The following is a 19,693-nucleotide window of genomic DNA, read 5'->3' as shown; positions in this document are numbered from 1 at the left end:
GTCCTCACCCCATTTCCAATCATTACATAATCTATCTGACATGTTCTCCAAATTTCTATCACCCTTCAAAACCCAGATTTTCCAAGAAACTTTGTCATCACCCCTTTGTTCTAATTGCTTACTGCAACTAAACCCAAGTACATGTAACTGAACATAATATGTATTTTTCACTTTTTGTCTTTATTCCTTCCTTTTGGTGCATCCTTATTGTTTCAAAAATTATGTCATTAGCTTCTCAGGGCAGGGACCTGGAATTTACTGCAAGGATGGAGAGAATGTAGCCTCTTTAGTTTTTGTTTGTCTACAGCTCCCGTCATTCCTCATCAAAGGCAGAGACAAGAAAAGCATTTCAACTACTCAGACACCTTGAGAGTAATTAAGAATCTACTGGTGCATTAAGCTTGTCCAGGGAACCAGCATCTTTTGTTAACTTGATACAGAATTTGGGAAAGCAACTTTCTTGGTTCACAACCAGCCAGTATGGCTGGTAACCATCCTAGCTGAGACATTCTGGAAACTGTAGTCCACAAAGCAATTTGATTTAGGTCTTGCTTCGGGAAAGCTCTATTGCCTATATTTAACTTAGCTGCCCATATCTAAGGTGGCTCTGAGAAGATAGCAATGAAATGCCATTACTATCCTCATCCTGTATATTCTACTTCAGAGCTTAGTCATATGAAATTTATGTTGTTGTTGTTGTGTAAAGAAAAACACAATTCCTTCCTTATAAGCTATCTCTGATACCAGTTTGTGCCAGGAGCCATGGTGGCACAATGGGTTAAACCCTTGTGCCGGCAGAACTGCTGACCTGCAGGTTGGATTGCTGACCTGAAGGTTACCGGTTCGAATCCACGAGATGGGATGAGCTCCCATCTGTCAGCTCTAGCTTGCGGGGACATGAGATAAGCTTCCCAGCAGGATAGTAACACATCCAGGCATCCCCTGGGTAATGTCTCTATAGACGGCCAATTCTCTCACACTATACAGTATGTTCTCAAGTCGCTTCTGACATGATAAAAAAAGTTTGTGCCACAAAAATTAAAGAGACTTAAATGTGGGAAATATAGGGCTACCAACCATGTTGTTGGGAGCATAATACTCTTGCTTACTTCCTGATACTTCTGACATGGGGAAATGCCAAAAAGAAATATAGTGCTGCCTTGAAGAGTTAGACAGTGAGGTGGGCTTGAACCACTATCAACTTAGAAGAAGAAAAACTCGGAATGCATTGGTTCATAGGGTAACCTTATCAACGAAAAGTCAGAATCTGGCTAATAATTCTGTCTTCTTTAAATTAATTTTTTCCTGGTAGTTGTCGTAATTTTATGTGTGTCCTGGTTATGGGCTTGTTATTCTTCCACCCATTATTGGAAACATTGCAGGAATTTTTTGTCACAGTTATGGTCACAAACCTGGATCTACACATCTGTAACATATATATTGATGTAGCACTATTGTCTTCCCCTCTACCTACCTACATCACCTATCACTGGTATCAGTCACACTGAGAAAAGGAGATCTATTCTCCTGGTGTTTGGAGCACAGGTGGATGATATCGACACATCCTTCTCACCAATGTATGAGGCTGCAACAGTCAGACCATCAATTAGGCACATATATCTATGTCAACGTCCAAAGAAAATGCTGTAAAGTAGAAATAAAATAGCAAAACGATTTTTAAATTTCCACTAAATTCTTAAGAGAGAGGTTCTCTAATATTTTGAATAACACAGCCTAGAAATATACATGTCTATATGTTCTTTATGACGTTATATATACTGATGTTTGAATAATTGACATTATTATTTGTTCAGAGTCAGTATTACATAAACAGCTAATTTGAACACGATAGTAGAAATTTAAAAATCGTTTTGATATTTTATTTCTGCTTTACACCATTTTCCTTGGACGCTATAACAATCAGAAGCAGAACCCTATTAAAGGTCCTCATCACAATCTTACTTGATGGCAGTGGGGTGTGTGCATGTAAAAGTCTTTACATCCCTGCCCCAGTCACCAGCAAAACAGGCCTTCTTTTCTCAGTGTCTGGTAAAGAAGGTTTGGGGGGCCAGGAGGCATTACTTAGTTATGCACAAGTAACTATGTACCTCTTATAAAATTCTACCATGATTCTGATATAGGCGGAGCTTTGGTCAGATCCACATGTTGTAATGTAGCATTGTATCCTGTGTGTCTGAATTTCAAATTGAAAATGAAGCAGTGGGTGGTGAGTGATTCAACACAAGCAACAACAACACTTAATGTATATACTTGTGTATAAGTCAATTTCCTGTATAAATTGAGGACAGTTTTTTGGGGGGCAAAGTTATGGATTTTAATATAAGTGGATAAGTTGAGGGTCATCCCAAAGAGAGAGGAAAGCAGCAAAGCTAATTCAGAAGGCCAGCTGCTCCTGGCCACTACCGTTATTCCACTCAGATATTCAGAAAGTTCAGAAGTTATGCTGCGGTAGAAAGGGTAGAGAGTGTTGGTGCTTCTTTTAGGTTCTCCCAGGATGAACTAAGCTCTTGCCCTTTGCCATTCAAAGGTTATTCTTTTTTTAAATAAGAGTTCAGATGCAATATGTTAATTGGCCTATGGACTGGTCAACTCACATTTTAATGGTTGTTCCCCCCCCCCCCTTAAATATCTAGACATATGCATGAGTATATATAGTACATGTGCAATTTTTTGTAGAAAATGAAACTGTCTCAGTAGAAAATAAACTTTGATTCAGCCTGGGTCCCTCCAGTAGATTTTAGGCTACAAGCTGCATGAACCTCAACCATCATGGCTGACGTTTCAGGATGACCAAGGCTGTAGGCCAGAGGTTCTCAACCTGTGCGTCCCCAGGTGTTTTGGCCTACAACTCCCAGAAATCCTAGCTAGTTTACCAGCGGTTAGGATTTCTGGGAGTTGAAGGCCAAAACGCAAGTTGAGAACCACTGCTGTAGGCCAAAACATATGGAGAGACCCAATTTGGGGAAAGCTGCAAGTGAGTCTTCAATGTCCTTTCCAGTGTGTCATTGACACATTGTAGATTGAAACAATGTTAGGGGAGTTAGATGGATTATTTTGTCATAGAAAAGGCATGACATTTCACATTAGCATTTTTATCTCCATCCCTTCTAAACAAACATCTCATAATTCACCTCAAAATAATGCTGCTATCACTCTCTTCTTTTATTCCTCCTGAGCACCCTCTCCCTCTTTTTTCTGTACTGTATATCTCTGAGACATGTGTTGTGCTGTATAGATTGAATGAGGCCACCCATTATACTCCCACACCTTTGGCATTTGTAAATTATTTGATCAGTGAGAGGAAGCTGGCAGTAGGAGTGCAAAACAAATGGAGATGCATAGTCTTAACATGTGCACAGAGTCAGAAATGCACATGCTCTCTTTTCCTCTGCTGATATGAACTGGTTGCTTGGCTACCACTGGTAAGAGCACAGAAACTACATTTTCCCACCATGCTATTCTTCTAACAGTGCTTCTCCCCTCCCTTATATGAAACAAAAAGAAACAAGTAAAAGCAATATAAAGGCATCATTATGGCACATTCTCAGAATATGGAACTGTTTTAAGAGAAATGTTAGGCATGATAATCATCAATTGGTTAAAGTGTCAGAATAAGAGTAAAATAATAAAAAATAATAATATGATGATAATATGATAAATATTTGACAAAGTACAACTGTGTTCATTTGAAAAGAGAAACTTTAACTTGCTGGATAGACAGATGGGGTCTTCCCCAAGGGCAGTGATTTTTTAAAAAAAATGAGAATTAAGTTGCAGTGCAGGAAATCAAATACAGCAAACAAATCTATACTGCACTTCATCTTACAGGACCTGTATCGCCCACTCTCTTCGGATGATTTGGATTCAGTAGGAGACTCTGTGTAAAAACAGAAAATGGAACAGTGCTTAATGGTTTGTGACTGGCTGAAAGTTTAACACTTCTTAAGAATGTAGTTAGTTGCTAATTAATATTAGTGAATTGCACAAAAAGTGTTTTTTTCCTATTTTGATATTAAAACACCGGCGTTTGTTCTCTTATATTATGATGACAATTTTGTTAATACGGTACTACTTGATTTCTATGAAGAAGTAAGGGCAGTTTTCCTCAACCTAGCGGTCTCTGTCATTTGCAGCCAGTGTGATGATGCTTCATGCTGGCTGAGGATGATGAGAAATGTGGTCCAGCCCACCTGGAGGCACTTAATTGGCAGATACTATGTTAGAGGATGCTTTTAAAAAAATTAAATTGTGCATACTTTTTGAAATGAAAAAATAATGCAAAAAAGGTGCTATTATTTTCCTAAGTGCTCTGTATGGGTTGTATCCATGATTAGTAGGAGCACAATAGAGATTTCTGCAAGGGATCTGCCAATATGGCTGAACCTCTTAAAAAGCATCTTGAAGGATCTCTAATGTAGGTCACAGAGTTGGTAGATGGAGGGACAAAAAGTCTAAGACATCAGTTGAGGCAATTCCTATCAACATCCATCCTCCTCATGTTCTAGCATTGGATACAAACCCATAGCATTATGCTTGCTTACAAAACAAACTTCATTGGAAAAGGGAAATTTTCAAATTTACTGGGAGAGTAATTAATAGACCATAAACATGTTAAGGAAAAAATAGCCAGCATAGACACAGGCTGCCATTCTGCATCTTTTTTGATTAAATATTGTTAGCTTTCTAGTTCGTTCTTTCTACAGTAAAAATGGATAGCATGAACTGAATTCGGAAAGAGAAATGACCATGATGTTAAAGTTGATAAAATACATGAATGACACGAAGTAATGGATTGAAAGGATTTTTTTCTCCATGTTTTCTCTGAATGTATATATGGGAACAGGGTTTCTAAGGCTCAGTTGCAACAAAAAATGAGTCCGGTTTTCTCCTCCAATTTCCTTATTGAAAATTTAAATCTCCATGTTGATTTAAATATTTAATGCTAAAAGCAATTTCCCCGCTGTAGTCTTTTTTTCCTTCCCATTGTGATTTTTTATAATGAAATGCACAACCCATTCTTGAGTAAAATTCTCCATAGACTTACAGGTTTCACAGCGGTTATTTTAAAGAGCTATATAAGAGAAGGATCTGGTGGACATGTTTTCTGCAAAAGCCATGCTGAAGTAAATGTAGTTTTTAAAAGAGAAATCTCCGCTGGCTCAGTCTTTAGATAGCTCAACCACTTTGTGACAATATGTACTGTACTAAAAGTTTGTATTCTACTGTTCTGGAAATCAGTGTTTTTACTGCAAAATATCATGGTCTGAATAAATGCTTGCTTGATTTTAATTCAGTATTTGTTAACCAGGATGTAAACCACAATATCTAGGTGTAACATTTCAAACAGTTGTATTGACAGTTGACCTTTGTGTTATTAATTTTCAATACAGGTAAAAGTTGCAACTACACCTAAATGCCTTTTGAGTGCCATGTTACTTTCTTATCATTTAAAAATATTTAGAATTTTTAATTTGCACTCTCTTTTAAGAAACAACACCAAATAAAAAAAACTGTTTGTAGTATAACTTATGGTATGTATTGTTACCTTGTGAATGAGCTTACTCTGATATTAGTTAATTTTCTATGAGTTGTTGAAGTCAATTCCTGAAGGACTGGCTTACTTATAGTTCCACTTTTCAGAAGAAGCTATATATTAAAGTACTGTATTTTTGAAAGGCATTTCATCATTACCTTTGAAACATGCAGAAGGAATGCCATAGAACAATTAGTCCTAGAACAAGGAAAATGAATTTTTTTAAAGGATCTCTCTTGGAGAGCCTACAAATTGGTGAGTTAAAAAAAAATACTTTAATTTGGTTTCATTCTGCTATTATAGACTTAAACTAATTTGAAATTTGCTTTATGCTGTAAGACCATATGATTCTTAGTGCTGTTGCATTTAAAATTCATGGCTGTGGATTTGCTAAGTAGGAAAGGGTATAATTTTTAAAATTGTTACTTAACTAAGCACATTTCCAGTCAGAATTCTCAAAGACGTAAGCAACAAGAAAAAGTTTGTGAGCCCCATAGTTGCAGTGTAAAATGTTATGAGATCTTGATCTCACCCCATAATCCCATAACCCTAGAATAAAGAAGAGGGGACCATTCCTAGATAGAATGGCTGTGATCATGAAACCTCTCTACAGTTGGTCCTCCACATTTGTGGTTTTCACTTGTTCAGGTTTGATTATTTGTGGATATGATTTCATATGTATTCTCTTGAGAAATCTCAAGGTCCTCTAGCATGATTTTAAGTTAAATGTTCTCCAGATATTGACCATAGAATTGTGCTAGAGGACCTAGAGATTCATAGAGAGAACAATTCTCTAGCCATTATAAGTTCTCCAACAATTCTATGGTCACCTTCCAACAGAAGTTGACCACAGAGTTGTGCTGCAGAACCTAGAGGTCATTAGGGTGAGGTGTTTTCTTAGATTTTCAAAATAATGTGTTTTTTATTAGTGGTTTTGCACGGGGTCATGTAGCCCTAGCCCCAGAAAATATGGAGGTCCAACTGTATTTGTTGACTGTTTCTGCCAGTGGCTAAGGATAAGGGATCCAAATCCTTGTAAAATATTTTGTTACTCCATCTGTACTGATGAACAGCTTTTGAAAAGAGATGTATTTTAATCATGTTCTTTTTCCACCCAGCCATATGGTTGGGATGAAGGCCACAATCCTCTGATGCTTTTGTAGGGTTGAGTCTCCCAAACTCATGCCTCCCCGGACCTGCATAATTTCTCAAACAGCTTTCTGGGATTATCTAAATTCTCCAGCATAAATTTTGCCAGAAGCTAGCTACAGAATTACACTGGAAGACCTAGACATTTCTAGAGCTAACATTTGAATCAAATCTGCAAATATTCAAATTCACAAAAGTCAAACCCTTAAAAGTGGAGGGCTGATGGTAATTTGTCCAAGCTGTTTTGAATCATATGCAATGCACTGAAGCTCTTACTGTGTTCTAAGAGATCATTTTTCTCAATTGTTGCAACTGATATTTTTATCAAATTAACCATATGCACAGCTGTTTCATGTCATTTTATCTCAGTGTGATTGTATACCTATGTACAGGATTGCATGAAAAAAATAAGAGAACTATTCCTATTGCATCCAGAATTGTGTACTTCAAAGCTGCTTCTTATTCTATGCGCACACATATGCATGCACACACAATGTATGTGTGCATATTTAAATGCCTCCTAATGTAGATATTTGGGCATTTTTGTTTGCATTTGTTGAAATTAATATCTATGCAGCAAGATATAGACAAGAATGTACTGGTTATATTGTGTACCCATCTCGTGTGCTGTGATATTACAAAGTGATAATTGTTGTTCCCATTGTTTAATAATCTTCCTTTGGTTTCTCTTGTCCAGTAAAAGAAAACAGCAGTTTTGTGAATGCTTATTGATAAAATAAATTTACAGTTTTATACACAGTTATTTGAAATATTATTTTCTTTTTTAATCTTTTTCTCTGTTTCAATATAATTCTTAAACTGCAAAATTTGTAAAACATTTTACATAATGTGCAATTGAAAATAGTTTTGCTTTTCTAATTAATCAAGTAATCCACTTTCAATTTTTGTACCATCAGTGCAATGCATTGTATGTTTATTTTGTGTTTAATCTTGCCATACTTGACTGCCTTTGCTGGATTTTATGCCGTGAGTCATGTAATAAATAAATGGGAAAATCTGTTTTAAAAATTTAGTGAACTTTTTCTGAAAATGGGAAAACTATACAAAAATCAATTTCCACAGTAACATACACACACTTTTGTGGTCACCAAGTATGGGAGTCATAAATCTTAATTGGCAGGTTGAAATACGAATACATTCAGTGGCTTTTTAAAATGTAAATTTGTGGGTACTAAGTTTAAAAAAATACTTGAAAATGGCATTTCTAGTGGGTACTTGAGATAATAATTTAACCAAACCGTATTAGCACATATCTTTGTTATGGCAAATAATGTAGTTAATATATTCTTGAGTTTTGTTCTAGTCACATATCAGCTTGCTTTCAAAAGCACCATCCTTGCATTTCCTATTAGAAAAACCTTACAAGACTTGAGTTACTGAAATGACATTGGAGAGAGGTTAATACCTGCTGTTTTAAAATATTCTGAGACATGCTTCCTCATTTTTTCCAGTGAGAAACACAGCAACATAAAATTTTTGCTAGTTAAATTGCCCTTTATTTTCATGAGCAAAATGTTTTTGAAAAAGATTCAAGAGGCTAATAAAAATTACTTCAGGCTTGTTTTGGATCTGGGTGTTCTTGTCAAAGTGTTGGTATTCCACCAATGGTTCTTTTATCCTAAGCATTTAGAATATTCAGAGAATCTCAGATTTTGGTGATGATGTACAGTAGAGTCTCACTTATCCAACATAAATGGGCTGGCAAAACATTGGATAAGCAAAAATGTTGGAGAATAAGGAGGGATTAAGGAAAAGCCTATTAAATGTCAAATTATGTTATGATTTTACAAATTAAGCACCAACATGTTTTTACAACAAATTGACAGAAAAAGCAGTTCAATACATGGTAACGTTATGTAGTAATTGCTGTATTTAAGAATTTAGCACCAGAACATCATAATGTATTGAAAACGTTGACTATAACAACATTGACTACTAAAAGGCCAACTGTGTTGGGTAATACACTGGTTTTTATTGCTTTTTCTGAATTTTTGGATTGTAATGTATGTTATTATTTATTGTATTGTTAAATTGTGTTATGATATGTTGTTTTATATTTTGTCATATTGTATGGTTTTGGGCATGGCCCCATGTAAGCCGCCCCGAGTCCCCGTTGGGGAGATGGTGGTGGGGTATAAATAAAGTTTTATTATTATTTATTATTATACAGAACATTGGATGAGCGAAGGTTGGATAAGCAAGACTCTACTGTATATAAGAATTAAGTCTAGCTCATTAATTATATGCATACATTCTCGTTACAGTAAATATGTGACAGTGGTAATCATGTAGCCCAGGATGCATCTACACAATAGAATCAATGCAGGTAGACACCATGACTCCACAGCATTGCAATGGCTCAACATTGTGGAATCATGACAGCTGTAGTTTGACAAAGTCTTCAGCCTTCTCTGCCAAAGAGTGCTACAATTCCAATCATTCCATAGCATTGAGTCATGGTAGTCAATCATAGTGGTGTCAAACTGCATTAAATGTAGATGCATCCTCAGACTTCCCTAACCTTACACTCTCCACTTCCAGCTTATATAGCCAGTGATGGGAGGTATTTGGGACATGAAGTCTGAAGCATTTTGCGGGTATGAGGGAGAAAGAAAGTACAGGATCACTAGATGAACAAATACATTTTTCAGCAAGACTGGGTCCTAAGTTATTTTAATCTTTTCTTCCCTTACTCATTTACAATTTTCAAATGCACTGCTGAAATGGATACTCAATCATTGCAATCATTGAAAAAGAAAAGTAGAGTTACATAGGCTTAAATCAAGGGAACATTCACAACTGTTGATTTACCATGCTGCTGCTGATTCAGTGGATCTACAGTAGATGGGATTTAAAAGAATGGAAATAAGGGGAAAATGAATGACACTATAATTTGAGGGAGAGAAAGTAGTGAGTAATTACTAAATGCATACTTGCACTACCCCATGCCCGGCTCTTGTATATCCTGATCACACATATTGTACTACGGCAACTACTTTCGCTGAGTTTTGTTACATGGCTGTTTTATATTCTTATATTTTATTTAATGTGTGGTTTTAACTGTACTGTTATTTTTAACAATGTTTTTGTTTTAACCTTGTTTTTTTTTGCCTGGATAGATTATTTGTATTTGTGTCTACGGGCATTTTGTCCCATATGTAAACTGCCCCGAGTCCCGTTTGGGAGATGGTGGCGAGGTATAAGAATAAAGCTGTTGTTGTTGCTGCTGCTGCTGTTGCTGTTGTTGTTACTATTATTAAGAGGCAGGACAAAATATCCTTTAAAGAAACATCAAATAATGTAAAGGTGGAAATAGGAAAGTTTACACTGGTATTTTATAACCCACCCACCCCCACCACCACCACCACCTTGGTCTTGAATTCCAGAAAGAAAAATAAGAGAATGGATATCAATACTGATGAATATACTGTCTTCTATTTTTTTATGGAGAGTTTAATTAACATAAAATGCCCTCCACTATTTTCTTGGGGAGATATAGATGTATTTGGGCTGAATTTACAATTATAGTCTGACATTCCCAATCAATTTAGCACTATTTTTTCTGTATTTTCTCCTGTGCTTAGATATATTTCTTGAACTGCTGGTTTAGTTGCCTTGCTGACCACAAGATACGCTGAATGCAAAAGCAAGTGGAAACATTTTCCAGGTGATAAGTTTACAGAAAATGCTGAGTAAGACCTCATTAGGGTTTAATTAGTGTACACTAAGCCCAGTTGTGTTCAAAGGGATTTACCTATGATAGGCCCAGTGTGGTGAAGTGGTTTGAGTGTTGGACCAGAGTTCAACTCTCCACTCCACCATGGAAACCCATTGGATGGCCTTGGACAAGTCAAACTGTTTTAGCCTCAGAGAGAAAGGCAGAGGCAACCCTGTTTGAACAAATTTTGCAAGAAAACCCAGTGATAGGCTTGCCTTGGAGTACCATAAATCAGAAATGATTTGAAGGCATATAACATCATTAACTTAGAATTCACAATCATAGTTGTGTTAGTCTAGAATATCAATATGCAAAGGGATCTTGTTGCACCTTTGAGACTAACTGGGATAATAAGTTGGCAGCATAAGCTTTCATAGGTTTAGTCTACTTCCTTAGATGCATGGATGATTTCCTTGTATATAAGCAAAATAATGACTCCAGATTAATGTCTGCATTTTTCTGCCCTTAGTATGGTTTAGAGGGCCAGTGTGGAGCAATGGTGTAAATATTGGACAATGCCTCCCGAAACTAAGGTTCACTTCCCCGCTCACCCATGGAAACCCACTGGATAATCTTGGGAAAGTCACGCTTTCTCAACTTCAGATGAAGGCAGTGACAAATATCTGAGTAAATCTTGCCAATAAAACTTTGTGGTATGATCACCTTAGGGTCACCATAAATCATAAATGACTTGAAGGCACAACCATGATGCCTAGAAGAGACTTGCTAGTCATAGACAAAATTGCCTAACGGCTCTGTCTCTTTACTGGCATTTTTAATAGAACACTGAGAATTAGTTTTTCAAAGAAGTTGGCATTTTTAAAAGATGATAAATTCATGTGCCCCTGAAACTAGTTTGCTAGTTCTTAATTCCCTATATAAACAAGCAAATTATCTGATTTTTCAGTATCTGCATTGAGAGCATCTAAAACAACAGCTTTACACCTACACAGTTTGCCCTATCATTTCTTTATGCAGAGGAATCAGAGACAGTCGGAGATCTTTGCAAGCCTCACAAGCACAGATAAAACTCCTTAAAGGCTTGACAAGGGTAATCTGACAATACATTTTACTGCCTTGGAAACAAACCTTATGGAGCAATTTGTTAGTTGGCTATATTCTTGGGCATAATGGTTTACAATTTTCCCTTGGCTGTCTAACAGCAATGGGCTGTAAATGGATCCCTGCAAGGTCTAAGTATGTTTAACAGGAGAAAAATCTTTCCAGAAGGAAACAATGGGTAGGCTTTGAGCATTTGCATGCATTATCGTTTGTTCAGGAATGGCATAGGGTTTTCCAGTTAAAGATATTTGCAAATGAATTGCAGAACAAATCTTTGAGTAAGATGTGGTTGAAATCCTATAGCACTGATCTCCTCTTTCCCATCATTGAGAAAATGGTGGTATGTTGGCCATCTGTTAATCTGAACCTGATCTGGATGTGAAGTACTTACACCAAAGACCCAATCTTGCTTTTAAGCAGCAACTTTCTTTTAATGTAGGTGTGCCATAAAAACAGCCAGGTGGCCAGAAAGCTGCCTCTTAAAACCCATGCGGGGTGATGACATTTCATATGGTGCAGGCTGAATTAAAATTAAGACAGATCATTTATTTTGAGTGCTTCAGGTTCCATGGAAGCTTTTTGGTATGGAATACTCTCTTTGTAGTGGTCTTGATGGGATCTACAGCTGTGTTGAACTGTAACGTGTACAGCTTTGGCTGCATCTCTTAGGACGACTGTCCAATTTCCAGCAACTGAAGGGCATTGCTACAGATATGAAGCAATTTATTAATGATAGACTTTAAAATATTCAACCTCCTCTATGTTTCAGGGCCCATCATAACCTATTAACAAATTTCCACTAAACAGAAAGAGAATGTTGTCGACATTTGCAGTATGTTTTTACGGTCCATACTATTCACTTATCTCATCTAAATGACAGTAACTGCAGGAAGTAACATGAACAGGTTTTATGAAGATCCCACTTCACATATTTGTCTGACTGGAGACCAAAGTGCATATTATGAATGAGAGCTAGTATGGTGGAGTGGTTTGAGCATTGCACTATTACTCTGGGAGATCAGGGTTCAAATCCTTGCTTGGCCATAAAAACCTACTGAATGATCTTAGTTAATTAACACTCTCAGCTCCAGAGGAAGCCAAACCTTGTTGGGAAAACCACCTTAGAGTCACCATAGGTCTGAAACAACTTGAAGGCACACAGCAGCAATGTATTATGAAGGTAACATAGAGTTGTTTCCAAGTTGTTTCCAGAATAAATGAAGGACAGTAAATGGGTAATTGAAATTATAAGAAATGTTTTCCCCTTAAGACCATTATTTGCCAATTTCCCACCCCTTTTTAGACTCAAAAATATGCTCTCTCCTCAACTTAATCCTAAAAGTAGAAACATACTTGATTAGAAAAGCTGGCCAAGGATGTCAGGGGATGGTGGAATTTGAGATGGGGGAATTCATATTAGCAGATGGGATTTAGGATGCTGCTTATCTGCCACTCCCCTCTTGCATTCATTGTTTTATAAATGCAGTGTTGCAATCATAGCTTTGCTAAAGTAATACAGCTCTATTGGCTGTAAGAAGAGCCCACTGGACTATGTCTTGATTAGCCAGATTGAAATCAGGGTTTGATGGTGCAGGACACACCTCTTTTGGTTGGACTGTAATTCCCATTAGCAGCAGCCTGCATAGACAAGGATGAAGGAATATAGGGCAACCTTAGGGAGGGCACCCCTCTTTTACTCCTCCAACAACTATATTGGCTATATTGTAAATCAAGTACATTTAGATGGCATTTAATTATAGCAGGGGTGAAAAAATAACTTTAGAAATAGATGCAAAAGTATCTGTCATTGCTGCAATGTATGTGCAATATTTGTCTTCTTGGCAGAAAACCTTGCATTTGCAGCAAGTTCTAACTGATGATTCCCATGAAAGAGAAGGTCAATGTCCTACAAGTACATGTTGAGCCTCTTCAACACAACTTCCTGGAAACTTTCTGGAAAGAATTAATCGTATAGGGGGAAAACTGCCATAATGTTCAGGGAGCACTATGGAGGGCAATCACCATCAGGAGCAGTCAAGAGATTCAGAACCTCTCCCTCTAAGTTATCATTTGCCACATCTACCTGAGGATAATGATTCTGAAGTGGCACAAACAGGTGACCAGCAGCAAGAAACACTTCATGCCAATGAAGGAGTCAACCTTACTATCAACTGCAGCAAGAAGAAAAGAAAGGTGCTCATGTCAGGAGGATTCATTGCTCATGGATACATGGAAACTGTGCCAATCACACAAGATGAATCTGGGAGTATGCCGTCTTATTGGCGTGCATATCCAGAATGTCACTGACAAGTTGCTGAAGGTCTTTGAGAAAACAGTACCACTTTTCTTCTGGTGTATTTGGGCATCAACAACACTTTTAAAAAAAACATTTGGAGCAGATCTCCTTGGAACCTGGAGAGGAAAGTGAAGAGTTTGGAGGCAAAGGTGGTCTTCTCATCAATTCTGCCAGTGAAAGGTCGGGGGCTACACAGGGACAGGTTACAGAAATAGTACTGACAGGAGAGATTTGACTTCTAGAAACATTGTTTTCACTTCTTAAAGGAAAGTCTACTGGTTACAGATGGGGTACATAAAATGAAGACTAGAAGAATTCCTTTGACAAAAGCATGACAAATCTGATCTGAAATTTAAACTAAATTAGAGAGGATAGGAAGTTGGAGATATCAGCTTAAATATATGTCAAAAATTCTAGAAAAGAAACTGATGGAGAAAATGAGAACCAGAGTACATCATAGTGGAATATCACTTACCACAAACAACACTTTAGGTGTCTATACACCAATCCACAGATTTTAGGGAACAAGTAAAATGAGCAAGTTAAAGTGCAGGAAGGTAAATAGAGACTTGGTGGATGACTCCTGTGGTTGGAATATAATAGTTAAATGCTATAATCTGTTCAAAAGAACAGTGAGGAAGTCAAGTAGGGGGAACCACATTATGTGTCAAACAAAAATTCACTTGTAGATAGTTCCATGTGAATGATCCAACTGGATTTGTGGGGCGTCTGGGTGAAAATAAAGGGAGAAAGAAATAAGAACAATGCTGTGGTAGATGTTTTACTATACACCATCAAACCAAAATGAGGTGGTGGATGACGTTTCTCTGAAAACTCCAACGAGTAAGAACTGGTTATTATGGGGGACTTCAATTATCCTGATCTTTCCTACAAGACTATTTCTCTTGAGCATAGGTTCTCCTAACACAATTCATAATGTGCCTTTCAGATAATTTCCTTTTTCAAAAGGTGCAGAAAGGAACAAGGGGATCAGAAATCTCCCCTTTTAACCAATAGGGATCAAAGTGGTTGATACTTTAGGAAGATTAGCAGCCACGTAAGACTAGAATTTGTCATTGTGGAACATACCAAAGAAAAGTATCATCAAACACAAACTTTGGATTTCAGGAACGCAGATTTTCTCAAGCTTAGGGAAATACTGGGCAGAATTCCATGGCTAGAGATACAAAAGGAACAATTTTGCTTCAAAAAGGGCTCCATAGCTAAAAAGATTTGAGAACCCCTGATTTAGCTAATGGGGGGGGGGGGATTCTAAAAATGGTAGAGAATACAAAACTGAGAAGGATAGCTGATATTAGTGTGTTGCTGTTAGTAAAAATATAGATTTGAACATTCTCTTCTTTTAAAAGCTTTGTCATTTGCTTGTCTCATATATATTTGTTATAGAGATTTCTGTGTTTCTCATTTCTAAATGCTGTTATTGTGTGCTCCTATGTAAATAAGACTTCTGTAGCCTTGGAACCAACAAAGATCAACATGAACTTTTGTAATTAAATTCTAAAATAAAAAATAATTTATAAAATGAAGTTTAAATGTTAATATTTTGTTCAAATCAGAAAGCAGTGGATTATCTGACACTGAAATTGTGTTAAGTATGCTTGAGACATTATTTATCAGCTAAAATATTAATCTGCCTATTATAATATGTAAAATCATGTTTAAAGAAATAGTTTAAAGAAATTACTGCCGTAGTACTCTTACAGTTCATTGTTGTGGAAAATCACGACTTTTAAACCACGTTATTACCATCCATGGATTATTGCATTAAAATTAAATAATATCTAGCTGCATTGGGACAGAAGGAAATACCAACAGTCTTTTCACTTGACGCTTTTCCACAGAGAAATTGTTTTTTATTTCTTCCCTTTGTGAGGTGATGGAATTTTGCTGTAGGTTTTCCCCTCAATCTTGCATTAACATTTTAAACTTTGAGGTAAGTTTCCTCAACCCAAACAACACCACATACACCATTGTTTCAGTATATGAAAATATCTCTTTGCAAGAAATATAATGGATATAATACAGTCAAGAATATTATGAGAAAGAGTTGAGCAGTCTTATAGTGACTCCCTCCTGAACAATTTAATTCTACACATGCCCCCAGCCTGGTTTTTGTCATTAAAATCTTTCCCCATCATCTAGCAGTAGGTGGCAGAACAGTTGAGATTAGAGAATGTGATATCCTGTTGCTAAGATAGTAATGTCATAAATCAGGCACTCTATAAATTCCAGGAACATGCTTGGAGGCAATTTGTAGAGGTGTTGTTGTTTTATGTATGTCTACTCCCAGTGGAGAGCAGTCCATAGTGACTTTAACCAAACAAAGAGCTGGGGCCAAAACTTCATCAAGAATCCATGGGCAGCATTTATTTGCTCCTAGCAGCTATTGACAGCCATCTACTGATTCAGTAATTTGCACATATACAGTTTAGTATGCAGCTATCTTTTAAAAACAGAAGAGAATGGAATGGAGTGATGATATTACCTTTTAAAAAGAAGTAAATGCTCTTGTGAATAAGAAGATTGCTGAGATTAAAGGTAAACAGAATAGATGGGGATGTAAAAAAATTCTTAATGTACAGATACAGGTTTAATAACTGTACTCAGACCAATCTCATAACACATATTTGCCTCAGGTTATAGGAGGTGATGTGGGCGTTGTTGTTTTTCAAAAGACATGCATTAATACCATGATTCTTGTACACCTGACCATAATGTTACCCCATATTCTCAATAGAACATTGCAGTGGAATTTATATTTTGTTTTTTTAATCTGGGAACATGTTATAGTTCCAGTGAATTTTTACAGCTAACTGTTGGTTTATTTTCTATATTAAACAAAGTGCAATCATTAAGACATACAATGCAAAAAAAAAATGATAGTAAGAGACTAGGTAGCTTAAACAAAACCCCATGAAGCAGAAGATTTATTGTGTTGTCTTTTCAAACAGATTTAATCCACATGAAGCCACCAGAAAAGAATAAACTTGTCAGTCTCTCCTTGGGTGTCATAATGAGAGAACATGTGGTACATGAATCAGAGAAATGAAGGGCCTTGGGAAGGGGAGACGTGGGCTGCCATGTCCTTCTTTAGTGAGCAAACACTGTTTGAAAGACAACATAGACAAGAGTCATTTTAGTTTAGGATGGATAGATACAGAACAGTTATGCCAGCAGAATGTCACATAGCATGCTGTTATGTGGTACACCATGACACACGGCAGTGTCACAAGCAGGCTGGTCCAAATGGTTTACGATCTGACTGACAGTATGTTAACTGTAAGCTAGGCAGACTGGAAGATGTTCTTGCTTGAGAAGCCTTCACAATGTATATAAAGTGTGATTTCAAAGGAAAAGAACATAGTATGAAAGGAGCAACTGCTTTGCTAAGAAGTGCAGGGTTCAGCTGGGTCTTCACTGTCAACTCAAAGTGCTACTACATGTTTTAGCTCCTTCAGTTGCCACATGGAATAAGCTCCCAGATTAGAGAAGTTTGTGAAACTGAACCTACCTTAAGGTTGTAGATGTTGATGATATCTCAGGATATGATATGATATCTCAGGGGGAGACACAGTAAAAGTGCAGGACCCGCTTACTTTCAGACAGCAAAAAGTACGAAAAGAATAATGCTAAAGGAAATAATGAGCCTATGTATTATCACATGTAGCAACCATGTCCTGCTTGTACATTTTAGTATAAACTGTACTGGGGATCCATAGTTTTTACTGAATTTTCAGTACATGTCTTCACTTTCAGTACAATTTACAAATGATATGATAGGTACTTTAAGTCATAGTTCAGATGTAGTGTTAAGGCATCATGTAGTCCAACAATGGTTTGCTTCACACACCAATGTCTACCTCACACATGTTCAGGCAAACTATGGTTGAGTTTGCCCAATATTGGGTCTTCTTCCTGACTATTATATGCCCAAATACTGAAAAACATTGTTGAATTACAATTTATCTTTACATCAGCTGGCTGGGAAGATGAATGTTGTCGTCTTCAGTGATTCTTGGAATATCCCTATACAAAAAAGAAGAACATTCAAAGCTGTTTTTTCTCATTTTCTATTCCAGTAGGAGATTGCTTCTTGTGAAGCTGTCTTGTAAATCTTTTGATCCCACCCTTCCTGAACAAAAATTATTTCAGTCACATCCACGTTTTCAGAAAAAAACCCTCACATTTTCTTTTTAGTATTAAAACTTGGGTATGGAGAAATCAGAGGAAGAGGTGTTAGAAGTTAGATAGAGAGCCTAAAGCATAAGCAATAAGGAGCTTCCTGGTGCAAATAGTTTAAGAATCAGTATGATATGATTCAAATGCCGAGGGAAGAGTGGTGATTTTAGTAGAGATATTCTGAATTGTTTGAAGATTAGGAAGCCAGGAAGGGAGAGGAAGATTTGGCAGTAGTTTTTTTTAAAAAAAGTATCAAAGAACATATTAATATTTTAGAGGCTTGATGCTGTTTTCTCAACAGAAAGGTTTTAGAGGTCCACAAATTTAATAATGAAGCAAATTATACATGAAGGGAACATGAGATACATTTGATACAAGGGCAGAATTTCAAAATTAGATACAAATAACTCTTTACTTATTGATAAATACTTCTCCAAGAGTGAAGGTACCACTGTGTTTACATTACATTACATTACATTACATTACGTAACTTAGCAAGAGATAACATTGCTCCTTTTATCATGTACTGCAACATTTAATTATTTTCACAGTTATGAACTGTGACCTCACTAACTGATGAAGGAAGAACATCTCATGATTCAAGTATTAACTAGTGCGGTATTTTGTGTTGCTCCTTCATGCTCTGTTGTAGGCAATGAGGCAACAATAAGAGTTTTTTAAGTAAGTAAAATAATTCCTTTTGTTATTTTCAAGAATCGGGCATGCATTTAATTTCTTTTTAAAATGGCAACTGTAATGGTGAGTAGTTACTTTGCCTTGCCTTGTTCCATTGCCTTGGAAATATAGCTCTAACCACCTAAACTTTAAAGGTTAATTTTCAGGCCTGGTACAGGTACAGTTAAAACACACAGAGAAGAAGACACATTCTGTCTTGTTCTGTCATAATATCTAGATTTGCTGTGAAGCCACATTTTAATAGAGCTTTTTTTGCCATGTGTCTTCCCCTGCTCCAATCCTCTATTTCCAGAGCTCTCAGCACAGTGGTTCCTCTACCTCACTAGCATCTACCAAAGTCTGCAGCTCCATGGACGAAAATGATGGACCTGGTGAAGGTAAAGAAATTCTGTTTGAAAGTTTACGTGCATATTCAGAGCAATTGTTGCATATGTCACATGTAAAATGTTAAGGAAAAATGTGAGTATTAGCAATCTCTTGTTTTTTCTCCCCTGAATTTTCAGTTCCTTTCTAATCAGCAGGAATTTGAATTATCTGGGTATCATGTACTCTTTCTTTATGCCATCTAACTCAGGAAAAGCCCTATGGGCCATAGATCAGTGCTTGGAGGCAGCAGTGGGAAGGATGAGGGCAATAACCTGAATTTTGACAAAATGGAAGCACTTTGAATAGGCATTTGTCTGTTTTGAATTTGGCTGTGCATCCTGAAGGAGCAAGTGCAATGTGGACTCTAAGCTTTCATCAAAATGGAAGCTCAAGGATATGTTAAAAAGCATGTTTCCTACCCCCTGGCTGCTATACACCCAACCAGAGATGTTTGGGCCAATGGAAATGCTTGGCTTTTGAGACCGAACTAGTACAAAATGCTATAACTTGTCTGCCAATTGGAACAGCCTCCTAGGGACATTCAACACCAATTTTGAAGATGCAGTATCGGATCCTAATATAACATTGAGGCAAGTTCAATATAGAGCTGATGATATATAAAGTGCTTTGG

At 36.8% G+C, this 19,693-nt stretch overlaps 1 protein-coding gene across 5 annotated transcripts in view; it reads left to right on the top strand.

Moving 5' to 3' along the window:
• The window catches only part of dclk1 (doublecortin like kinase 1), a 268,527-nt gene that overhangs the window by 201,972 nt on the left and 46,862 nt on the right, over positions 1-19,693 (top strand). For 4 of the 5 annotated variants that reach the window (XM_062974717.1, XM_062974719.1, XM_062974718.1 and 1 more), the window contains one exon: positions 18,989-19,073. In XM_062974717.1, coding sequence (XP_062830787.1) covers positions 18,989-19,073 — 85 coding nt within the window. Of the gene's footprint in view, positions 1-3,849; positions 9,953-18,988; positions 19,074-19,693 lie in introns of those variants that run through there. The other variant, XM_062974721.1, reaches the window with a different exon arrangement.

This window comes from Anolis carolinensis, chromosome 3 (assembly GCF_035594765.1).
Source record: "Anolis carolinensis isolate JA03-04 chromosome 3, rAnoCar3.1.pri, whole genome shotgun sequence".
Taxonomy (NCBI): Eukaryota; Metazoa; Chordata; class Lepidosauria; order Squamata; family Dactyloidae; genus Anolis; species Anolis carolinensis.
Note: the sequence above shows the minus strand (reverse complement) of the source record. Positions and strands in the feature narration are given on the sequence as shown.